Source organism: Chelonoidis abingdonii, chromosome 6 (assembly GCF_003597395.2).
Source record: "Chelonoidis abingdonii isolate Lonesome George chromosome 6, CheloAbing_2.0, whole genome shotgun sequence".
NCBI lineage: Eukaryota > Metazoa > Chordata > Testudines > Testudinidae > Chelonoidis > Chelonoidis abingdonii.
The window spans coordinates 106,345,061-106,368,881 of record NC_133774.1 but is presented as its reverse complement, the minus strand read 5'-3'; the positions used below and the strand labels follow the sequence as shown (position 1 = coordinate 106,368,881).

General features: G+C 40.3%; 1 protein-coding gene across 5 annotated transcripts in view; it reads right to left on the bottom strand.

Annotated features, from left to right (window-relative positions):
• SLC24A2 (solute carrier family 24 member 2) overlaps positions 1-23,009 on the bottom strand; it is a 195,800-nt gene extending 172,791 nt beyond the window's left edge. For 3 of the 5 annotated variants that reach the window (XM_032797549.2, XM_032797553.2, XM_075067304.1), the window contains exons 1-2: positions 22,739-22,913; positions 18,981-20,072 (exon numbers count right to left, since the gene is read on the bottom strand). In XM_032797549.2, coding sequence (XP_032653440.1) covers positions 18,981-19,916 — 936 coding nt within the window. In that variant the 5' untranslated portion in view covers positions 19,917-20,072; positions 22,739-22,913. Of the gene's footprint in view, positions 1-18,980; positions 20,073-22,101; positions 22,193-22,738; positions 22,914-22,953 lie in introns of those variants that run through there. The other 2 variants (XM_032797550.2, XM_032797552.2) reach the window with 2 other exon arrangements.
• Positions 23,010-23,821: the final 812 nt, after the last annotated feature.

Genomic DNA, 23,821 nt, shown 5'->3' with positions numbered 1-23,821 from the left:
AAAAAGTTTGGTTGCTCACATCCATCTCTCTCAGGTCTGGCACCTGAAAAATTAGCAATGTTTGAATTTCAGGTTTTTGGGTCAACTTCCTATATTCTACAAAATCCATGATGACCATGAAATAACATATGATTAAGAATGAGGTATGAGATCAAAATCAGTCCTGGTACAGGCAAATGGAGTTCTTTCTTTGATACCCTTCCCCTATTTCCAAAGGCTTTTTAATAAAACTAGTAGCTTAAAGCCTGTACTATTTCATGGGTGTAATTCAGTGGTTCTCAACTGTTCCAGACTACTGTATCCTGCCAGGAGTCTGATTTGTCTTGCGTACCCCAAGTTTCACCTCACTTAAACTACTGGCTTTCAAAATGAGATATAAAAATATAAAAATGTCACAGCACACTGTTACTGAAAAATTGCTTTCTTTCTCATTTTAACCATATAGTAAAAAACTGATTGCAATATAATATTGTACTTAAATTTCAGTGTATAATATATAGAGCAGTATAAACAAGTCATTGTATGAAACTTTAGTTTGTATTGGCTTCAGTAGTGCTTCTTATGTAGCCTGTTATAAAACTAGGCAAATACCTAGATCAGTTGATGTAACCCCTGGAAGACCTCTGGATAGCCCCAGAGATACATGTACTCCTGGCTGAGAACCACTGGTGTAATTCACAAAGTCATGAGTGTAAAAAAAGCCAAAAGTGGCTCAGACCTTAAAAAGTAGATAGTAACAAATGGAAATATTCTAATAAAAAAGAGCTCTCAAGCTTATTTGTAGCTGTTTCCATTGCTTTATACTGAATCCCCATTTTAGGCTTGAGAGAGATGTTTCGGGTATATGCTGGTTGTGTTGTATGAGTGGTTGTGTTGGGAGATTTGTGTTGATTTGTGCAGGTGGCAAATGAGGGGTATGAGTTGTGGTGAAGGTCTGTTTGGGGTTATTGTGTATGCCAGTTGTGTTGATTTGTGAGGGGGGTAGTGTTGTGTTGGAAGATTTGTGTTGATTTGTACAGGTGGCATATGAGGGAATATGTGCTGCAATGAGGGGTTATGTGTGTTTGGGGTTACTACTTGCATGGTTGTGGGAGCAGTTGTGCTGATTTGTGTCTGGAATGATGTGCTGGGAGTTTTGTGTTGATTTGTGTGGCTCGCAGTTGGGCCAAGTAATCCACCATCTGTGCAGTCCCCCTCATACAACCAGTTACACTGTTGCATATAAATTAGCTGTGGAGTAAGGGTAGCAATTGGTTGAATTGCCCCAGATATCTCAATGGTTTAGGACTCTTGGAATGGTATAGATACATGCCTTATTGTAGCTGTACACTGCAAAAGTGTAATTCATAACATCAGAATGGCAGAGAACTTAAAAATGGTTTGGTAACAGACTGTGAATCTCAAGTGATGATTCAGCCTGGTGATATTCTGAAGAAACAGAGCTCTCATCTATGCTTGTTGCTGTTTCTGTCACTTCACACTGACTCAACAGACATTTTCAGTTTCAGAGAGTGACGTTCCTCTATTGTATAGATAGCAATAATTATTATTTTGTACTTTCATTGGGCCATCTATCTAAGGCTGTCAAAGTGTTTTATGAACATAATTGAGGTAGGCATTATTGCCATTTCACAGATGAAGAAACTGAGGCACCTGGAAGTGAAATGACTCACCCGGGTTCACACAGCCAGTCTGAATGAGCCCTGAGTAGAATTCTGATGATTCTCTTATTTCCCAGTCTTGGGATTTAAGTACCACACATGCTTCCTCAATGCAGACCATGCTTCCTCTATATACCACAAGTTATTTGAAAACCACAGTGTTTGTTAGTTGTGGAGCACCAGACTTGCCAATGCCACTGAGTCTGCATGACTGTATGCTAGTTTTTTCCTTTGGGTTTAGGGTTGGGTTTAGAATTGCAGAATACTACTAAGTACTAATAAGTACTACCCATTGTTATTTTAGGACCTGTATACAAACTAACTCAGCCGTTATAAATCCTCAGTCTTTTGCATTAAAAGCTGATCAAAGCAATGAACAGAGGATCCAGTCAATAATGTAATTCTCTGAAAACTACAGAGAAATGATTATCTAAATTTAGCAGACATGAATTCTTATTGAATTTGTCTAATGTATTTTTACAATGAGTAGTCTCCATGTATGCATTGAACTTAACTTTTATATATACTAATGGTACTCCACCAGTAGCTTATTAGTAATATGAAACTCTTTGTGGAGCTGCAGCACTCGTGACCAATCAGAATATTTGTGAAGCAGTCTTTCCACAGGCTTGACTTGCATATAAAAATGTATTTTAATTTACTTAGCAGCAGCACGATGCAATGAGTTTGCATCATCCTGTCATGTGACATCAATAACACCATATAGCTAATATAAAGAATTGATGAACTCTTTGGAATTATATACTTGGGGATAGGTATGTTCAAGAGAGGAAGTATCTGGAGGTGTGAATTCCCACTCCATCAAAACTGGCTGTGCCTCTGAAGCCCTGATTGGCAGGGGGACAAACAAACAGAAATGGGATAATGAGATGGAAGAAAATTCCACCTCAATTTTCTGTGGTAAAGTCACCTTGAAAGCGGAAGAAGGAGGACATGGCAGCATGAGCAGTGGGTAGCTGTGCCTACTGTTGCTGCAAGACCACAGCTCTGGGCTGGGGAACAAGTCCAGAGAGCAGCATAACCACATTGCCCCAGTTAGTCTGCACTGCACTGCATTTGAGAATCAGCTGGAAGCAGACACCCAAATGGAAGGAGATCCTGAATTAGTGACTGAGGAAGGTGGTGCAGTGTGGCTGTGCAATACATGTTGTGTCCTTGGGAGCGTACCTTGCTGCAGCTACTAGGGAGATAGCAGACAGCAGAACTGACAGAACCCACAGGTGAGGAGCTGACCCAGGGACCAGACTCAGGGGGCAGCCAACACTCAGCAGAGAAATCTGGGCCAATACTAAGACCACAGCAGCAGATATTAAATGCAGAGACCCACACTTGGCACTGGCATTGTACAGAGACTCAAGCTGGTGCAGTTTGGATTTGAACTAATCAAGGTGACTGTTACTGATAAAAGGAGTGTTTGCACATAGATGGCACTGGCACGATTCCTGGGTGAATCACACAAAAAAATAAAACAAAAGAATGAGCCAGTAGCAACTCTCAATCCCAAACCAGAAAATAGTTAGCAAAACGTTAGATTAATTTAATCAGTACCTACTTTAACACAAATACTTCCATTTGGTAGAGAGATGGGCCTTGCAGATGGCCTAAAGCTTGACAGACAAGCACAATTCCAAACTGATGGAGGTAGTTTCCAAAGTTGAGGGTCCCCAGTGGAGAACATCTGCCAGTAAGTCCCTCCCTCTTATACCAAGAGGGCTCCAGCTAAAGTGCATTCACTGATTACAGTTGTGGCAGTATCAGCACAGCAGTATTTATGTATGTTTCCTTGTTCTAATAGGTACTAATAAGATGCCTAATTATTATCTGTCAAATTATTAATGTAAAGAGAAAATTAATCAGCTCTCTCCCTTTTCTGGATATAAAGGCTGATTTTTGTTTTTTAAAAAAACCCTAAATTATCGAAGGTGTCCACTTATATATTTGTAAGAATATATATAAAATTTAATTTAATAAGTTGATCTTTTGAGCCACTTTATTATGGATACAGATGTACAAGTGATGTTACCAGAAACATTTTAATGGTCATATAATTATATTTTATCATTCTAAAAGATTTTGTTTACAATGAATCCTGAGCATATTTGATAGCAATATTTAGAAATGATTTTTCTTCAATTGATGCCTATTATATAATGTCATTTTCCTTGCTATTACTTTAATAAACAATTTAACTGCACCTTTTACAACAGTAGGAAACACTGAAAATTGTTTTGAGTATCTGATATCTAATTTGACAAAAAAGGTTTCCCATTCACTTTGCCAAGGAGTAGTCATTTTAAAAGGCAAAACAAGAAATGTATGTTACTGTAACATTAATGTCCTACTCTGTCCCCTTAGTAATACTTTATTTCTGAAAACATTTCCTCCAACAAAAATACCATTTACTGGTCTGTTCCAATTCAATGTTGTCAAATAATACCATCCATTCTGTCAAAACAGGCACAGGAAAGTAGAATAAAAGATAACAGTTTTATGTCTTGATATTCTATCACTCACAGACTAGATTACTAGAATCCGAAGGGTTGCCATGTCAGTCTGGATCTGTAAAAGCAGCAAAGAGTCCTGCGGCACCTTATAGACTTGTGTTAGTCTATAAGGTGCCACAGGACTCTTTGCTAGATTACTAGAGTATCCCACCAGCAATATAGTAGTCACTTTGGTTTTGAGATTCATAACTTTTCCCCCAAAACTACATTTTTGGATGGAAATGATTGAACCTAATCCTGTGTGGTGCTGAGGACCCTTCTCTCCAACTTACATCAGTGGGAGCAGAAAGCACTCAGTACTTCAGAATGAAGTCCTTTGTGCCTGTTCTCAGCCCAGAAGTGGTGTCTCGGTGCATGTGCGGTTTTGTTTGTGAAGGCCTGAAGAAAATCAGTCCAGCCACTTGGCAATTATTGGATAGCTGCGGTGGGAGGGAGGGAACACAGAATCATAACTCTGAACGTCCTGACTTTTGGTCCCAATTCTGCTTCCACTGAAATCAATCAAAAAATTCTGACTTGCTTCATAGACTCATAGACTCATAGGTCAGAAGGGACCAATATGATCATCTAGTCTGACCTCCTGCACAAGGCAGGCCACAAAACCCTACCCATACACATTTATAACAACCCCGAACCCATGACTGAGTTATCCTTCAACAAGTGCAGGATCAAGCCTTTTTTGCAGTTAACACATAATAGTAATATAAACATTTTTCTTCAGCAGAAAAGAATTGTGGTCCTGGTTTTGTTTGAATATCATGCATTACTCTGAAAGACATTTTTGTGGAAAAAAATGCTGTTAATCACAAATAATATTCTTGCACAGGAAAATAATTGAGATTTAAGAAATGTTTTCCTGTCCTTCCCCATATACACTGGCGTCTTTGACAATAACTGATTATTCTGTGCAAGTTCAGAAACTTGTCTCAGACCAACAGAAATTGGTCCAATAAATGATATTACCTCACCCATTTTGTCTATTTGAAAAACAGTCTCTCACTCAAATGAGCATCTCCTGTTCTTGTAAGCATTTCTTTGCTAGTCCCCACTAGGGGCAGGGGGTGTGGGGGTAATAGGAGTCTATATAAGAAAAAAAAACCCACATTGGGACATCTGGTCACCCTAGTCCCCACTATGCTGCACAATTACCAGGTCTCCCACCTTCTTTGAAATGCCATGGCAGCTACCTTGTGTCAAGATTAGTCTGCAGTCAAGATGCTGGCCATTGATTTACTTTCAGACATTAATCCAATCAGGCAAGCAGAAATAAAGCTTCCTATAGCTCATTGTAAAACGTTCTACCAGGCTTGAAAGCCACTGGTTTCTAAGAAGATTAAATGAAAGAGATAAACACATCTAGACTCTTAAATCCTAAACTAAAGCATGAGTTTGCAGTTTGGTTCTTTCTTCTTACTGTACATATATGTCTAACTGCTGTCATATGCTATTTTAAGACTAAAGCTCTACCTTGTTTTTTGTATTTATGCATTAAATTTTTTCACCATGGTCTTCAATATAGCAGAAAAGGTTGCATGGCTTTTGCCAAACAAAAGCTACCCCTCATAAATGTGCAACTGCAGACTCACATAACGTAAGATTTAATTAAACAAAATGATTTTTTTCTGTCTGGGGTAATCTATCTGGGGCTTACTGTGGCAATGGGAGCCCTAATCTAACTTCCCAAGCTTCTTCAGGGGATGGCTTTCCCAAAACCCAGATCCATTTGGGGTTTGTCAGGGAACTGGACCCTTTATGGAACAAGTTTCTGCACTGGACACATGCCACCTGCTAAATTACAACTTGAACTGTACCTGCTCTTTTATCCCACTGGATCCCTGAGCTGCTGGGGAGAAGGTGAAAACCTCCCCACACATGCCAATATGGTGGTGAGGGGAAAATGTCTTCCCTGTCCCCAGAAAGGTGGTAGGGGAAGGCTCAGGCTGGAGAACAAGGTTTATATGACAGGGGGCAGATGTACAGGGGGCACTGGTTTGCCTAAATCCCACCATCATACCAACCAGCCCAGGTGATGCCTCCCCTGCCAGCCACTCTCTGGAACTCTTAATGGAACCACTAGCCTTTTTTCCTGCCAACAATTGTGAGGTTGCAGGAGTTGCATTCTGGTGGTTAATAAGCAAACCTGGGCAAATACTGCAAAAAAATGTTTCAAATATCTATGTTCCACATTTTTACTGAATTAATTTTAGTTGTGTTTTCACCCCTTTTTGTTTACTATCCATGAATTTTCTGGCAGAAGAGTATATGCCAAATCAGCAAATTTTACACAATTTTTGGAGAGTAATTGCAGAAAATGAATTTTGAATTGTAATTGTATTTGTGAGCACCTGATTCTAAGAGTTATGCTCTCCAAACAATGATTAGAAAGAAATGTATTTTGTGACAGATATGTCCAATCAAAACTGCTCAAAATTAATATTTAATTTACTGAATATTCTCAATTAACCACTTGCAAACAAACTACAGACAACGAATTTGACACACAAAATACTCACTATTTCAAATAATGGAAACAATCCAGATTACATTGTTATGTTTCTGGAACAGAAAAAGGTGAAATTCAAGAATGAAAAAAAATTTGCACCCCACCATTTTAAAAAAAGTCAATTTTGCATTAAAATTTTCATTTTAGAAAAAAAGGAATTTTGCACTAACCCCCTCCCCTTTTTTTTTTTTGGAAAAATTCTGATCAGCACTAAAATGTATATAATGACAATAAACAGATACAGTCAACAGCCACAGCAGATTTATCTTTTGCTCAGATGGTAGTGACTTGCGCTTTTGGAGCTGGATGATCTGAGTTCTATCTCCACTATGAAGTTCTGGGCAGCCAAAATGTGCAGTGTAGTAATAATCAGAGTTCTAAAGGGTTGCTGATTAACTGCACTGGTTTTAGCAAAGGGATTTCAACTCCTGTGAAACATTCAAGCAGTGTTATAATTAAGGAAGTTCATGTAACTGCCTTGTGTATGTATATACTGCTTCATACTACTGGATGTAATCAGAACATACAGCCATACGTCACAGACCCAAGAGCCCCTTAAGGGGGATGGAGTGGGCAGGGAGTCCAGCACCCCTTACCCAGCCCTTGACCGGAACTGAAGCTTTGGCTCAGCTGATCTCCCATCAGGACAGAAGGGCAACCAGGCTAAATTTGAGTGGTGTTGTAGACCCAGCACCTCAACTTGCTGTCCTTCCGTCGCCCATGGAGAGAAGTGGAAAAGGGGGCACTGGGATCCCCCAGTCCCTGGCAGGATTAGATCCAGTCTTTTGCTGCTTCTTAGGGAAACAGAGATGCAGGAGGAGGATGGGATTTGGGGCTCCCAGAACTACCTGGCCCTTGATGAGCATGGTGCTCTTCAGCATGACCACCTCTCTGGGTAAGAGCTTAGGTATGGGGATGGGACAGGCAGACTTCAGGGCTGGGTGCAGGAGAGCTGAGCACTAAGTACAGGGCAATATGAGGGAGCAAGGGACTGGGTGCAGAGGCAGTGGGGTGAGTGTGCAAGGACAGAGTGCATGGGTTGTGTTCAGGGGAGAGCACGGAGACAGAGAGAGCTTGCAGCTAGAGGAAGGGCAGAGGAGGGAGAGCTCTGGGTCCTCTTTAGAAAAATTCTGGTTGTGCCCCTGCAAAGACCCGATAACTGCTCTCAGAAATTCTCCTTAAGCACAAGCAGTGAGTGGGAGCACTCTCTGCACCAACGGAGGAGGAAAAGGAGCTGTGAAGAAGCCAAGCCCCCTTCCCTTTGTCGCCTACTCTCCCCCACCCTCATTCACTTTCACTGGGCTGAGGCAGGGGGCTGGGGTGCAGAAGGGGGTGAGGGCTTTGGGGTGGGGCTGGAAATGAGGGGATTGGGGTACAGGAGAGGTTTCTGGGTTGGGGCAGGGGTTTGGGGTGCAGAAGGGGACGCGGGGTCCCGGCAGCACTTACCATGGCTCCCAGGAACAGGCTGCCAGGTCCCGGCGGCCCCTAGGCGCATGGGTGCTCCCCTTGCCTGCCAACCAGGAGTGGATTTACCATGAAACAATCTGTGTAGTGGAACAGGGCCCCCAACAGCAGGGGGCCCCCCAAAATGCAGGACAAATATCTGACAACCTGCCCCTGAGTCCCGGCCAGCGGCACAGCAGCGCTCAGGCAGGCTGCCTGCATGCCATGGTTGGTGGCTCCACACCACTCCTGGAAGCGGCTGGCTGCTGGCATGTCTCTGCATGCCCTTGGTGTGTGTGTGTGGGGGGAGGCAGCTCCACACACTACCCCCTTGCCGGGCAGCGCACGGAGACCCGCTGTCCCCCTCCCCACAAGGAGTGCGCAGAGACTTGCCAGCAGCAGCGGAGCAGGGCTAAGGTGGCTCCCTGCCTGCTCTGCCTCCCTACCTTCATGCCGCTTCACTCCCGGAAGTGGCCAGCATGTCCCTGAGGCCCCTGGGGTGTACCTGGCCCCTGCCCCAAGTACTGACTTCCCATTGGCCAGGAACTGCAGCCAATGGGAGCTGCAGGGGCGGCATCTGTGGGCAGTGGCATGCAAAGACCCCCTGGCGACCTCCCACCCACCTAGGAGCCGTTGCTGGAGGGGTGTGTGCGCGCCATTTGCTTTGGGAGCTGTGCCACCCGAGATAAGTATCACCCCCCTGCCCTCCTCCTCCACCCCGATCCCCTTCCCCAATCAAGGTACCTCATTTTTTTTCATTTGCTTCCCAATACTTATAATACAGGAGGAGGAGGAAGGGGAAAAAATGAAAAACATGGGATGGGGATAAGAGAGAATGTTCTTTTTCTTGGCTGGGTCCTAAGGGGGGACCCCAAAAATGAAGCTGCGCCCAGGGCCCCACTAGCTCTAAATCCACCAATGCTGGCAGCCCTAGGTCTTGATCATTCTCCTATTATTTTTCCACAGGAATTTTGCCATTGAACTTAAATGGGAGTAGTTATAGGCAGTGTATCTATAAATTCCAGCCAGGCTGGCTTCATTATTCCTCATTCGCAAAACAAACTTGCTTTGGATTTGCATCTTGAGTAGGTGGATTTAACTCCCACAGAGACCATTTTTTCTGGCATCCAACATGTAGGGAAGAGAATCATTTGTTTAATTAATCCAGGCTTTTCAGGTTATTTTTTTCATAATGAATTACTATTTGTATTTCTGTAGCACCAAGATCAAGGTCTCTATTTGCCAGGCACTGTACAAACATATATGAACAGGTCCCCTTACCTCAAAGTGTATACACGATAAATTGAAACAAGACACTACAAGTGGGTATTATAAACGTTAAGGGCGATGGGAGGATGCGTCTGACGAAGTGGGTATTCACCCACGAAAGCTCATGCTCCAAAACGTCTGTTAGTCTATAAGGTGCCACAGGATTCTCTGCTGCTTTTACAGATCCAGACTAACACGGCTACCCCTCTGATACTGTGACAGAACTGAATCTAATAGGAAATCAAAAGGATTTTGGTTTATTTGATCTATAAGCACCTACACAGTAGATTGATTGAACAACAAAATTAGCACAATATTAAACATCAACTCCAAAGAAAGTTCAGACTCACACCCCCAATCCCTGCCAACACAGAGAATCTCAGATTCCTCCCACACAGTTCTTCAAGCAAAAGCCTGTGTAAGTAGATAGGCCTTGAAGCCTAAATACTGGGTCTGTCAGCAAACCCTCCACTTCCTGAAAGGGTGTTCTACATTAGCTAGAGCTGTTCTACAGCAGTGTAAAAGGGTGAAGTGTTGATACTAGGTGGTTATGCAATAAATGTCACTGGTAATACCATTTACTTTAGGCTAGTCTCACAGCAGTAAGCAGTTAAGAGGTGATAAAGCAGGATTAATTCCTGAGCATAATTTATGATTAAGTTGCCTGTGAAGCTTGCAGTAATATTTCCTGATGCGTTTATTTCTCCTGCAACATAAAACAATTCTACACTGTTCTAGTTTTTCTTTAAGTGTTAGTGCTTTTAAGAGCTGTTAATACCATCAAGCATATGTCTTTTAAGCCTGTTCCTGCACCTCACTGTAAAAAAGCCAGTCAAGGTCATAGATATTTATGGCTATCCACTTAAATTAATATATTTGTAACTGGGTAAAGAAGAGTAGATTGGTAATAGATCAATGCATAATATCTTAACTGAAGAAATAATTCTTCTCTGAATTTTATTGATAAAATTAGTTCTCTTTGTGCATACAGTGGGGCTGTAAAAATTGCCAAAATAAACTTTCAGTTACAGCTGATTCCAGAACAGTAGTGAATTTTTTCTAGGCTGATTTGGAAGCAATGTGAGCTCTGAACCTTGCACCTGCTGTTGTACCAAACACAATAAAGAAGAATAACTCTTCATTGACCTCTGAAGACATAGGACCTGTTCCTGCTCCAGTTTAAATCAATAGGTGTTTTGCCAATGACTTCAATGGAGTCAAATAGGGACCGTTTTATATTGGCTGTAGAACTGGCTGGAAACATTTAGACAAAACATTGTTTCATTAGAATTTGATGATTTGGCAAAATCAAAATATTTCACAATCTGATTAAGTTCTGATGGAATCTTGCCTGGGTTCCAGCAGAAATCTGGCCACTTTCCTGCCTGGCTCTTCAGCAACCCATCTGGTGTGCTGTTGATGACTCCAGGTTTCCAGGGTCTGTGGCTCTGGGACAGCCAGACATGTGAACTGCTTGGGGCCATGAAACCCAGGCCTTCTAGGACCTACAGTTCCAGAACAGCCCTGCCATATAGACTGCCTGGGAATGGGGATCATTCCCTTTTGTAGAGAATTTTGAAAGTTTTTGTTTTTATTCCTAACTGAAACAAAACTAAATTCTGAAATATCAAAATCCATCCACACAACAGAATTACCCTTCTCTTCCCAGCTCTAATTGGCAGCAAAATAACCAGTCATTTCCCCCATAGTAATAGATATTAAAGACTCATAGACTTTAATGTCAGAAGGGACTATCCTGATCATCTAGTCAAACCTCCTGCACACTGTAGGCCACAGAACCTCATCACCTACTCCTGTAATAGAGTCTACATTCTGGCTGAGTTACTGAAGGCCTCAAATCATGATTTAAAGATTTCAAGTTACAGAGAATCCACAATTTACTCTTGTTCAAACTTGCAAGTGACACATGCCTATGCTGCAGAGGAAAGCAACCCTGAAATTCCCCCCCGGGATTCTTCCAATCTGATGCAGGGAAAAATTCCTTCCTGACCCCAAATATGGCAATCAGTTAGACCCTGAGCATGTGGGCGAGACCCACCAGCCAGACACCTGGGAAGGAATTCTCTGTAGTAACTCAGAGCCCTCTCTGTCTAGTGTCCCATCAGGTTCTATGTCTTGGAGGTTAATGAAGAGTTATTAGTTGATTGTGTTTGGTTCTACAGCAGATGCATGTAAAATTCATTCATAGTGTCATACAATATTTTTCCTATCAAATGGAGCTACTTTTCTAGCAGCCCCAGTTAGCGCTGATGTAATTAAGGGTATTTCAGTCTGATTGTGACTAAGTAAATGTATAGAATTATATGAAAATTGTATACATTGGACCACATCTCCTTCTCCAAACCTGTCCTCCATTTGTCTTCTTCTGTTGTGAGCTCCTTAGGACAGGGACTGTGATTTTACATGTGTTTGTACAGAACCTGAAGAAGAGCTCTGTGTAAGCTCAAAAGCTTCTCTCTTACCAACAGAAGATGGGCCAATAAAAGATATCACCCACCTTGTACAGAACCTAGCATAATGGGGTCTTGATCCAGACTGGGCCTCTGGATGCTACCATAACAAAACTGACTATTTAAATATAAAAAGATATTTGAGAATGTGCAAAGATGATACAATATGGGGCAAAAACATTTTGTAATATGGAGTCATAGAGGAATGTGTGCTGTTTTCAATGGCTCAAATTATCAAACGCTTAAGAACACATGTACACGTTAAGTTACAATGCCATTACTATGGCTTTAAGACATATTATCTGACTTGTTTTTAATTAATGGTTCTTTTAATAAGATGATGGATCTGTTCTGACCAAAGGTGTTAAATCTTCAGTCTTCCTTTCCCCTTTGTAATTAACACTGGTTATATGATCAAAAACTTTGTGGGTGGCCATGATGTAAGAGCATTTATTTGTCTCACATTTTTATGCTGCCACATTTAGCCTGCTAACCCAGGGGAATACATACAAAAACAAGATAATCTGAAGGTGAAAATCACGATAATCATTGCTCCTCTGAGGATCAATTAATGGTAGGTGCTAGGAAAAACTGAGAATAATATCTATTTAATGGTTCCAACTGCTGCCTAGAAACAGCTAGTAAGAATCACGTGCATCAGTGAGAATCCTAAGGTTTAGCGCCACTACAAAGTCTTTAGTGTAACTTTAGAAGCACCATATATTGCTCTCTGAGCTACCGCAGTGATTTACATAGCAGTTTCCCCAATTCTTTTTAAGACAAATACAAGCAGATAGTCATTGTGTTTACACCTTTAAGTCTTGATCAGGCCAGAATTTGGCCCACTAATTTTAATGATGCAATATTTTCAAAGGTGAGGAAAATCCAGTCTCCTCATTGTGTAGGCATGCAGGATCCCAAAGGCAGTGGGACTGGTGTGAGTGGAAGGGGAAAGAGGCAGACTGGCCAGCTGTGGAAAGGCTGAGGGAGGGAGATTCCGAACTCCTTATTAACCACAAAATAGTGCTTCACAAACTCTCTCTCCATTGTCACACTAGAAGGAAGGGAGCAAGCTGGGATAGCATAGGTTCATGGCTAGAAGGTCTGCAAACTATGTGGATTCACTGGTGAAAAGTGCTGAGTAATGAAAGCTCAGCAGCCCACAACAGTTACTTAAATGCAAGGCTTTAGTAGGTGCCCACATTTACTCTGGTTGTGCATGGTGACTCAGATTTTACCGTAAGCATTTATATATTGGATCCAATCTGGTAATATTGAATAGGGTATAATTATCTGAAAGTAGGGCATTGCCTAAAGATATCTGAAAATTTCATTTGTTAATTGCATGTCATTTATGGTGCAATTTACTGTAATGTGCCAAGTCTTTTAAATCTGTATAGAGTACTGCGCCTCTTAAAGTAGGATATGTGACACTGAATGTAACCTATTAAGACTGTTCAAAACAAGAAAGTCAGCAATAAGATCACTTCAAACCATGTCTCACTGGTAAAAGTAATTTATATTTTAAAAATAATTTCTCTTAATATGCAGATGCTTATTTAAAACTGGCTAGCATATAACTTTAAGCCTATTTGTCAAGACTGTTATTCTCTCTGAAACAGATGTCATTTCACAACATTTCAGTGCCACCCACATACTATTTTTAGTTGCCAAACAGAGCTGGTTTTGGATATTTACCAGGTGATGAGATTTGAGTCTTTCAGCAAAGAGTATCCTTGTCACAAAATCTTGTACAAAAAACCTGAAACATAGCCTTTCTCAAAATGGTCCATCACCTAAAATGATGTGCTTTACTTATGCTGTTTTAACTGGACTTAAAACTGAAAACCAAAGAGTACTGTGAGAAATTCCAGTTTGAACTAAGGAACAGATTTGAGGCACTGCCAGCGGCAGAAAATGGTGAGACATAGACGGAACCCATTGAAAAATGGGCACTGCTCATGAACAGTGTGATTCAAGCTGCAGCTTGGATATCAAAATAGACAGACAAAGAATTGGATAAGCCAAGAGACCTAGTGTCTCGTCAAGCAAAGAAAAGAACTGAAAGAAAAACTCCCAAATTCTAAGACCAATGAAATACTGAAAAAAGCAAAGGATAGGAAACCATAGGACTGTTTACCGAATGGCTTAATGCTGTGTGGAAATTTCAAAACAGGAAATGGACCAATAAAAAGCAAAGATGGAAAAATGCTTGCAACTGAGGTGAAACAGATGGGCAGAGCATTTCAAAGAAGTCCTCAACAGATGCAGCTCCACTCCAGTACCAGATTTTGAAACATCTGAACCTGATCAACTTGACATTAACAATGGTCTAATATAGATGTCACAAGTGGGCTGCAGTCAAGAAGCTGACAAATAACAAAGCAGCAGGAGATGACCAAATCACAGCAAAAATACTAAAAGCACCTGTTACCATCACCCTACTGAACCAGACATCACTGTTCAATTAAGTTTGGGGAAAAAGAGACCCCTCCAGATCAGTGGAAACTCTGAATCATTGCCAGAATACCACAAAAAATGTGATTGTACTGACTGAAACAACTGGAGACAAGTTACACTACTTTTTGTCTGTTATAGGGAGAAAGCTTTATACAGTGTGATGTTACACAGGATGAAGTGACAGTGAATGTGAAGCTTAGAGAAGAACAGGCTCCTTAGATTTTGCACAGCTATATGTTTCTCTGTACCTCTCCGCTTTTACCCCTATGCTGGTTTTTGTTTTACTCTTCCCATCCTTTATTTCAATCCTTACGGCTTTCCTTTTATCCCCTCCATCCAACTAGCAAGGGCAGGGAATAATAAATGTGGTTCTTTCTAAAAGCTCTTCCATGCTACTCCTGTATAGGGTCACCAGTCAGAAACTTAAGGCTTCCATGCCAGGCTGTGTGTCATCCATTCACAGCACTTCCAGCCCATTCCTGGCCTGGAAATCAAAGACCAAGGTTGGTTCTGAATTGTGATGTGCTGCTATTACACTACTAAGTTTGCCCTTATGTTCATATTTTAATCATCCCCCTGTACCTCCCAATTTGACTGCCCACTTTTGTTCTGCACCTCTTCTCTGATCTCTTCCCTCTTTTATCTGTTCTCCTCCCGTCCCCCTCCTGTTTGTATACCCCTACGGAGCTCACCATGCTGCTCAGCAGGTTGTGCTTCCCCAAAGGCAGAATGGAATTGAGGAGGAGGATTATCGCAATTTTTCACTGAGCACTGTTGGTATGTTTGGTGCTGTAGAAAATACTAAGGACCACATAAGCTCCACCCCCAAGGAGCTTGCAATCTGTACCATTCTCATCCATTTCACTAAACTGTTAGCATGCCTTTGCCCACGTCAACTTCTGCCAGATTTTCTTAACCTGTACTTTTTTTTTAAAAAGGGGACAGGGATATTTAAATTCAAAAAACAACAGCTGGAAAACATGGGATTAAAGTGAACCCACATTAAATTTAAACCCCTCAGCATGCAGATGGTTCCTGACTAGATGCACAGGCATTTACACAGATAATTCATACAACAAGAGAAGACTTTCTGTTTGTGCTTTAAGTGCTCACAATCTACTGATGCCAACTATACTTCTCAGATCTACTACTCAAAAGGCACCTAAACAATATGGTGACACAAGCCTTGAGAAAGACTAACAGACAAGCAGACGATTTTATATGTAATTGAGACCTATTTTTAATTTGATAGGAGATATTAATATTGATTTATATTTAAACACTGGCAGGCTGATCTACACCATCTCTATGCAAGTAGCTAGATGGACAAACAAAATGATTTAAGACTGAAAATACACCAGAAGACTCAGAAGATTGTTCTTTACAGGATGAAATTCACCCTGTGCTGTATATACTATTTACGCCCTGCTTTAGCCTCAATTATGAGGGCTCCCGCAATGGGGTGAATTTCCCTCTTAGAGCATAGCAAGTTTCTTGCAGATTTTTACTGAAAGGGACTGATAACCAAAGTATTGACATCTACTTCAACAAGACTTTTAAGCTTTTCAAATATTTTTCATCTATCATGATCATCTAGATTTTTTACTCTTTGAGGTTGAGATTTGTTGCTAAGCCACTTAACCATTCAGCTATCCAGCTTTATGATTCTTTATTTAGACCTCTCAGAACTCTGTTGACCTGCTGTCAGATTACAATAAAGTCTTAAAGATAAATACCATAGACAACAGTTTTATTGGCTGACCACTTTCCAGTTTACCTGTGGTACTGCACATTTAGAAGAAACAACAAAAAGGAATAGGAAAATTATCTAATGAGTCTTGCAAAACCTAAAAGCATGAAACAGCCTTTACAGTAAGAGTCCTTGAAAACACCCTTAATCACTATCTAGTGATTCCAAAAAGGTGTCTCACTATTCCATGCCCCACAGAAAAAACATCAAACAAAAGCCAATTTTGCATTAGGGACAATTACATTTGTTGCTTTTGAATATAAGTATGCTAACTTTATAATTTTTTACCATAGCACTTTTCCTATGGAGGAGGGGATAGTATGGAAGTAAGGCAGTCCTGCCTTCAAAGACCAAGAATACCACCTCTGCAGCTTTTCTAATCTCCACTGGTTGAGGAGTAAGCATCCATGTGCCACTGAGATTAACCATTCAATGAGTATTTTTATTCTTTGCTTTAGGAAATGATTGGACAAAGTGAACCCTTTAACATTTCTGTAGGACAGGCTGCTGCATTTTCCTTCCCCCCCCATTTAAAAAGCAATGCAAAGCAATTACCCAACACTTTAGATTAATGGTAAATAAATGAATGCAGAATTACAACAGGATTCTTATTGAAGCACTTACTGTATGACAGCCCTGTTATTATCAAATGAGTTAATTCTGATAATTTTTTTCATATTGATAATGAATAGATTATTATTTCAAAGTTTTAATAGAAATTTCCAAAGTCTTTTACAGTCTGACTCATACAAATATGTATCCATTCTCTCGGAGTCCACTTTCCCAGTCTTTTCACAAATATGGTGTAAAGCTAACTTCTCTAGAAAAAAGGTGACAATTTTATGATTCTTTAATACCCATTTTACTTTAGCTATACACACACATGAGTGAACCACTGATGGAATGCACAGGCTGAAATGGGTATGGAGTCAGCTTTAAGAAAATGAATTAATTATTCAAATATAGTAAATGAATGAACTTTGCAAAATGGCTTTTGTCTAATCAGTCAAGTCTATCAAGGGTACTTTAGTGTGCATTCAGAACACTTTATTTGGCTTTCAAATATTTTATTCTTCTGTTCAGTAAAGAATAAATAAATCCTTATGATATATGTACAATACACTGTTACTTTATAGATTGAAATAGACCGACCTGGATAATCCAAATAAATTGACAGATTTCATTTTTATTTGGATGAGAGAAAAACTTCAAATAGTATTACCATGTTGTATGACAGGTTATAACATCATATGTCTTGTATAAGAAGATTAATAGATAAGATAATCATGAACTGATTAATTATGAGTACTCTATATACTGCAGCTGCTTCCTACAAAAAACACGTTTAGTATAAAATATGATTGTCTTTACGATTCCTAACCAGATAATTCATTTTTAAGAAGCAGACTATTTATACAACTTTTGAAAGACCCTTTATTATTTAAGGCAAATAGCTGTTTGCTATTTTCCTTCCATTATTAACTTTCAAACAGAGGTCTGTTTGGGGAAAATGGATAGAATACCAAGGCCAAAAGGAGTCTCTTTATATATAAACATTATTGTATATATGCAAAAGCTCGTCAGAAAATGAAAAACATTTCACTTTCATCCCCATTTTCATTGAATGTTATTTTGATGGAAATTTTTCTGATCATTTTCTACGTCTTCAGTCCCACAACTAATAGCACCTAGGTGGACTGCAGTACCATGTGAAGCCCCATTAACTTAGTTGGCATTCTGCACAGGTGCACCAGTCTGACTGTATGCTGTTAGCAGCAGGATTGGAGCCCATACATATATCTATCTGTGTGTATACAATACACACACACACACATATACAGAGACATGGAGAGATCAAGATCATTATTTTTATTCTGTTCCACCATTTTGTGGCTGCTGCAGAAACACACAAAATGGTGGCTAATTCTATCATACTTTACTGAACTACATAATTTTAACTAATGAAAAAAATTGACTGTATCATCTTTGTGTAAATAATCCCTCCATGCCAACATCTCATGTTCATATACAACTAGGCTCTCAACTAAACCCCACACAGATGACAACATGCAAAGTTTGCACAAGTATTCTAAAGCTGAGACAAAATTCCACACTGCCTACATGCAGTATTTATGAAGTCAGCTTTCTAATTAGCTTAAATACCTCCTTTTTAAAGACTCTCTCTTTATAGTTATCTTCACCAAGCTGATTGTAACCAGATCCATTGAATACCATTGCAAACATCTCCAGCTTTCATCACAAGGCCCAAATATGAGGCTTATAACTGTTGTATGTTCAGCTGACAGATAACGTGCAATAAAGAAATTTGTTTAAATTAAAGGCCCAGCCCTATACCATTGTAATCATTGAGATGTTGCAAAGAAAAATAAAAAGTTAATTCATATAAAAATTATTAAAAAGTGATGAAATCATAAATCCAAACAACTGGAAAAATAACAGGAGCCTCTCTGTTCTACAGATAATTTTACAAAAGATGTACTTTTGTATATTGTTTCAAATTTGTTTACTTGTTCCTAGTGAAGAAAGTGCTGTGCTCTTGTGCATTTGCCAAGAGATACTAAAGCTACTGTCTAATTTAAGAGTATGGAGGAGGGGGAGCTGTAGTATCTCAAACAGCATGATATGGTAAATGTTGACTTTTGAATGGTTACCCATGTGGCTTGGACTATTATGGAGTAAAAAGCTACTGGGAGAAAATAAGCTTCAAAAAGCTATTGCATGCCTTATTTGCCAGTTGATTGATATAGTGGACTATAATGGAAATCACAGAAATATTTGGTAAAACCTAGAAACCTCAATGTCACATATATTTACCACATCAAGGGTCAATAAGAGAGAAGCATTTCAGATTTATATACATATTAAAAAATAACCAACCTTTTGTTCAGAATCTGCCGTTGTTACCTTCTCAACTTTGTTCCTGTTTAAAATTTTTTTCACACATTCTTCTACTTGAACGTTGAATTTCATGAAAGTCACATAACAAAAATAAGCTATCAGTAATGTTAAGCTCTCCCACCACATGATTAAATTATCCAAAAAAAAGATTATTAGCAAGATCAAGTCCATGATATAAAAGGACACATCCCTAAAGAGTGGCCACCAGGTAAGATTCAAGATCTCTCTAGAAAATAAAGCACACATTCCAATAACAAATAGGATATTGAATACTGCAGAACCTACTATTGTTCCAATGCCAACATTACTGTGAGATATAAAGACTCCTATCAAAGATGTGAAGAGTTCTGGAGCTGAACCACCAGCAGCCATGAATGTTGCCCCAGCCACGTCATCAGATATGGCTAGCTTCTCAGTGATGACAGTCAATGAAGGAACAAAGAACTCATCACAGACTATGGCTAAGGCTATGAACATATAAATCATTCCTATGATATGGAGGATTACTGCCCCCCTTCTTCTTTCTGCAAGAGAAAAAAGGTCTTCTGGGTACTCTCCCTTGGAGTGTTCTTCTGTTGCATTATTGTGTTCCGTTTCATATTTCATAGAAATAGGTGAATCTGGAGTGCCATTTTGATTCTGTTCCTTGACATCCAACAGAGTTCTTTGATGCCCATGCATTGACTTTTGGCTACCTAGATTACTGGTCATCTCTGTGCTATGTGGCTCCATCTTGAAAAAGGCACTAATTGAAAGAGAGAAAGTGCTAATGGCCATTATACTCATGAAAAGACCTATTATTCGTATCAGTCTCAGTTTTTTCCTGACATTCTGATGTCTCCTGCACCTAAACAGTGCTTCCTCCAAACACCATTCTTCAAGGAGAATTGCAGCAATGTTTTTAGAGAGAGCCATATTTTGTTCTCCGCAAGATGTTGTGGCCCAGAAATTCAGTATCAGACAGACTGTTCTTTCATACTTCTTCCTGATTTTAACGTTAAAGGTGCTTTCACGTGCTTTTCCAGAATCATGTACTTTTATGCTTCAGATGAAGTATATTCGTCATTCATGCTTAAAAGGAAAAACAACTTTTATTAATATTATGTGATTAGAAACCTGACTTTTTAAAAGATGTTTTACTGTCCATGATTAAACAAAGAGTTTAATACAAAATATTAAACATTTTTCCTGTGACTGTAGAGGTTTTAATTGCCCACTTCCTTTTAAGTAGTCTCCTGCAACATGTGTTAACACTTTAAACTTATCAGTCTATCCCACATATTTAGCTGTGACACTCTGGTTACCTTTTCCAGAACTGAAAAAAAGTTGTGTGAAGCTCGAAAGCTTGTTTCTTCCATCAACAGAAGTTGGTCCAATATAAGATATTATCTCACCCACTTTGTCTCTCTTATAGGCTGGGACCAACATGGCTACAACACTGCAAACAAAAATTGTAATGTAGTGTCACATTACATCCAATCAAAACTAAGCTTTCGAGCAGATACAGCAACAAAATGTTTGTTTTAATACAAAAATAAATTCTGCACAGGAGGAAAATCCCTTGGATAAAAATCCAATCAGTAATCAGATCATTTCATGCCATTCAGAACTAAGTTACTCATAGCAGATGACAAATAATTCCAGCAAAGACTAGGAGCTGTGCCCAAAGTATATGTAAAAATGAATAAACTATTGTGTTAGTGGATACTACTAAAAGTATTCCTTTTCTTCATTATTTGTCACTCTGATTACACAATGCCTAATTCCCAAATGTTGTGAGAATATATATATATAAATATATGTAAAAATATTAACCTAGGGACAAATATGGTCCTATTCAGACCTATTTGCAGCTCAAGCCGTTTTAATTTAAACGTTAAATTTAAATTAAACAATCCTGCAGCAGTCATTAAATTTTAGGTAGGAATAACTCTGGTGACAATAGGATTGAAATAAAGATCAAATACATCTACGTCTTCTTTATGTCCCATTCAGACACAGACTTAAATCCCCTGAACTCAAGACAAAGGCTCCCGGTGACTTCAGCCTGCTTTGGATCAGGCCCTAAAACACCATAAAGTGTTTGGACTACCGAAGACAAAAATATCATGTATCAATATTTTTTCTTTGTTTTTTGAAAAGTAAAAGCACACATGACATATATCTTCTAAAAACTTAAGTGTCCAATCCTGCAAACCCTTAAGCAAAGAGTCTTGACTAACACAAATATTGCCATTGAAGTGTATGGGACAATGTGTGCAAGTAAGAACATAAGAAAGAGTTTGGACTATTGGGCCATTAGTATGCTTTAACACAGAACAACTACTGTGAATAATGACTGTTTAAATTAATGAATTTAAACTTTTTTGAAAGGTATATTTTAATATGGAAAATGTATACAATCATTAGATATTTTATGCTGTAAGCAATAAAAATAATTACTATTACAACTGTATACTGAATATGCATGTAGAAAGACTTTATAACACACCACTTATTCAGGATATTAAGGGATAACATGTCTGATTATTACAGATTATATGAAATGTTAAAAATAAATTTTAAAATATTTTTTAAAATCAGTAATTACTGTCTTGTTAAATATAGAATGTCAAATATTATCCATATTTGTGCATGCAGCAATTGCACAGGCAGATCCATTTTTTCTTGATTTTATTAAAAAATTGTTCCCATTTCCAGATGATGCCAGGGATATACAATTTTGTCTACAGCCCATAGGGGAGATATTTTATTTTCCATTTTAGATTGACTCCCCGCCAGTCTGCCACAAATAATATTAAACAGTCAAGATAAAGAAACATATTGTTAGTGGCTGTGCTTGCAATTTACACAATCAATGATCAAAATAGCTCTCTCTTGAGATATTTATAAAGGGAAATCAGAAATATAATTCTAGATGTGTGAACTGAGTGACCTCCCCAGTTTCGATAATTCTACAAAATTATCAGATCAGATAGTTGGACAGACACACACACTCAAGAGATTTGAGCCCATAGGATAACACATATCTGCACATAACACATACCTAGGAATGCCGAGGGTAAACCCCTTTGCACTGAATTTCTTTTTTAATACATACTCTTCCTCTGGGTCATTGCAAAGATGTCTCAGACACACACATAGGTACCACTAACTCAGTTCCAACTTTGCAAAAAACTTTTCCTTTCTCCAACCCTGTCCTCCCCCCAACACCCAATCTCAGAACAACACTGCATATAAAGGGCGAGGTACTTGGGGAGGGGGAAGGATTTCCTGATTTCTCCCCCACCTCAAGCTTCAGCTTCACTGCTGTGCACCTGCACCATCTCCTTACATCTCATGTGACATCACAAAGCACCCCATGTTGGGGGCTGTGTGTTGGGAAATATCTTGCCCCATGGGGGGGCAGCCCCTCTTAGAGCAGGAAGAGCGTTTGGGATGGGTTTGCCTGCTCTGAGGAGGAGCTGCTCCCTCCATTTGGGTGGGTTTGCTTCATTTAGAAGGGTGACCAAATTGGGGGGGGGGGATAGAGAGTGGGGCCTCACAAGAAACCATTTAAAAGGAATGGGGGGGATTAGATACCAAACGATCAGTGTGGGGGGCAGTTCTACCCCCTTTCGCCCCCCCTTCCCTACCTCTGCCAAGGGCCAACGCGAAGGTGAGGGGATTAGCCCGGAACCCTCCTCGCTCCCCCCAACTGCCGCCGCCACAGCCCCAGCGCGGGGCCCAGCACTTACCGGGGCGCGGCGCTCTCCCGCGCCGGGCTGGGGCAGAAGGGGGTTTGCATGAGTGAAGCCCGCACGGCGCCGCCGGGGTTACAAGCCGGGACCGGTCCCCTCCCCTCCTGGAAGTGATGGGCAAAGAAGGGAGTAGTTGGTGCTGGATGCTGCTGTCAGCCGGCCGCCGCCTCTCACCCGGCCAAGTGAGAGGCTGAGCTCCCGGTGAGACTGACCTGTGCCAGCTGCCCAGCATCCACCGCCGGCCCTTTCTCCACCCTGCTCCGCTCTCCTCCGCCTCGGCCACTCTCTCCCGCCCCTCTGCCTCTCCGCTCTGCCTCCCTCGCTCTGGCACAGAGGACACAGTAAGTCAAGGAGCGGGAGGCTCCCCTCCCACATCAGTCTGTGGCTGCAAGCAGGTGCACATGTGCCTCGCTGGATGTGCCAGCTGAAGGTTATGACACAAAGTCACAGGGACCCACCGAAGCCTAGCAGCTCAGTGTGTGAGATACATCGCTGCAGTATGGAATGAGATTTTCCTGCCTATCAGCCTGTCCTATTTTCTTTCCCTCTCCTGCCTCCCCCTTCATACAATGAAGTTAGGGATGGTGAAAGACAGGGCCACTGAGACTTTCCCAGATCTGAAGAAGAGCTCTGTGTGGTTTGAAAGCTTGTCCCTTTCACCAGGAGAAGTTGGTCCAATAAATCAGCCCTCCTACCTTCTCTCTCTAATATCCTGGGATCAACAGGGTTAAAACTACTCTGCATATGGCCATGGCCACTGATGTGTTTCCCCAACCTGCAAAAATTTTCCCTTCCAAGCCTGAAATGGGAGGAAAAGTGAGAATCATAAAATTTTTCACAACCCAAAAATAAGGAGAGCATTTTGGTTTGGGTCAGTCAAAAGATTTAATTTTAATAATTTTGAAATCTTTCATTTGTTTTTGACCTTTACCCCTTTCACCATTTTTTAGTCTACATTTACTAAAATTATAAAACAAAGTGTCATTTTGACTGAAAAAACTGTAACTTTTCTGTTTGAAAATGTCAAAATAGGACATTTTAACAATTAACAGATATTCCAGTGGGGGTGGTGGTCTGGAG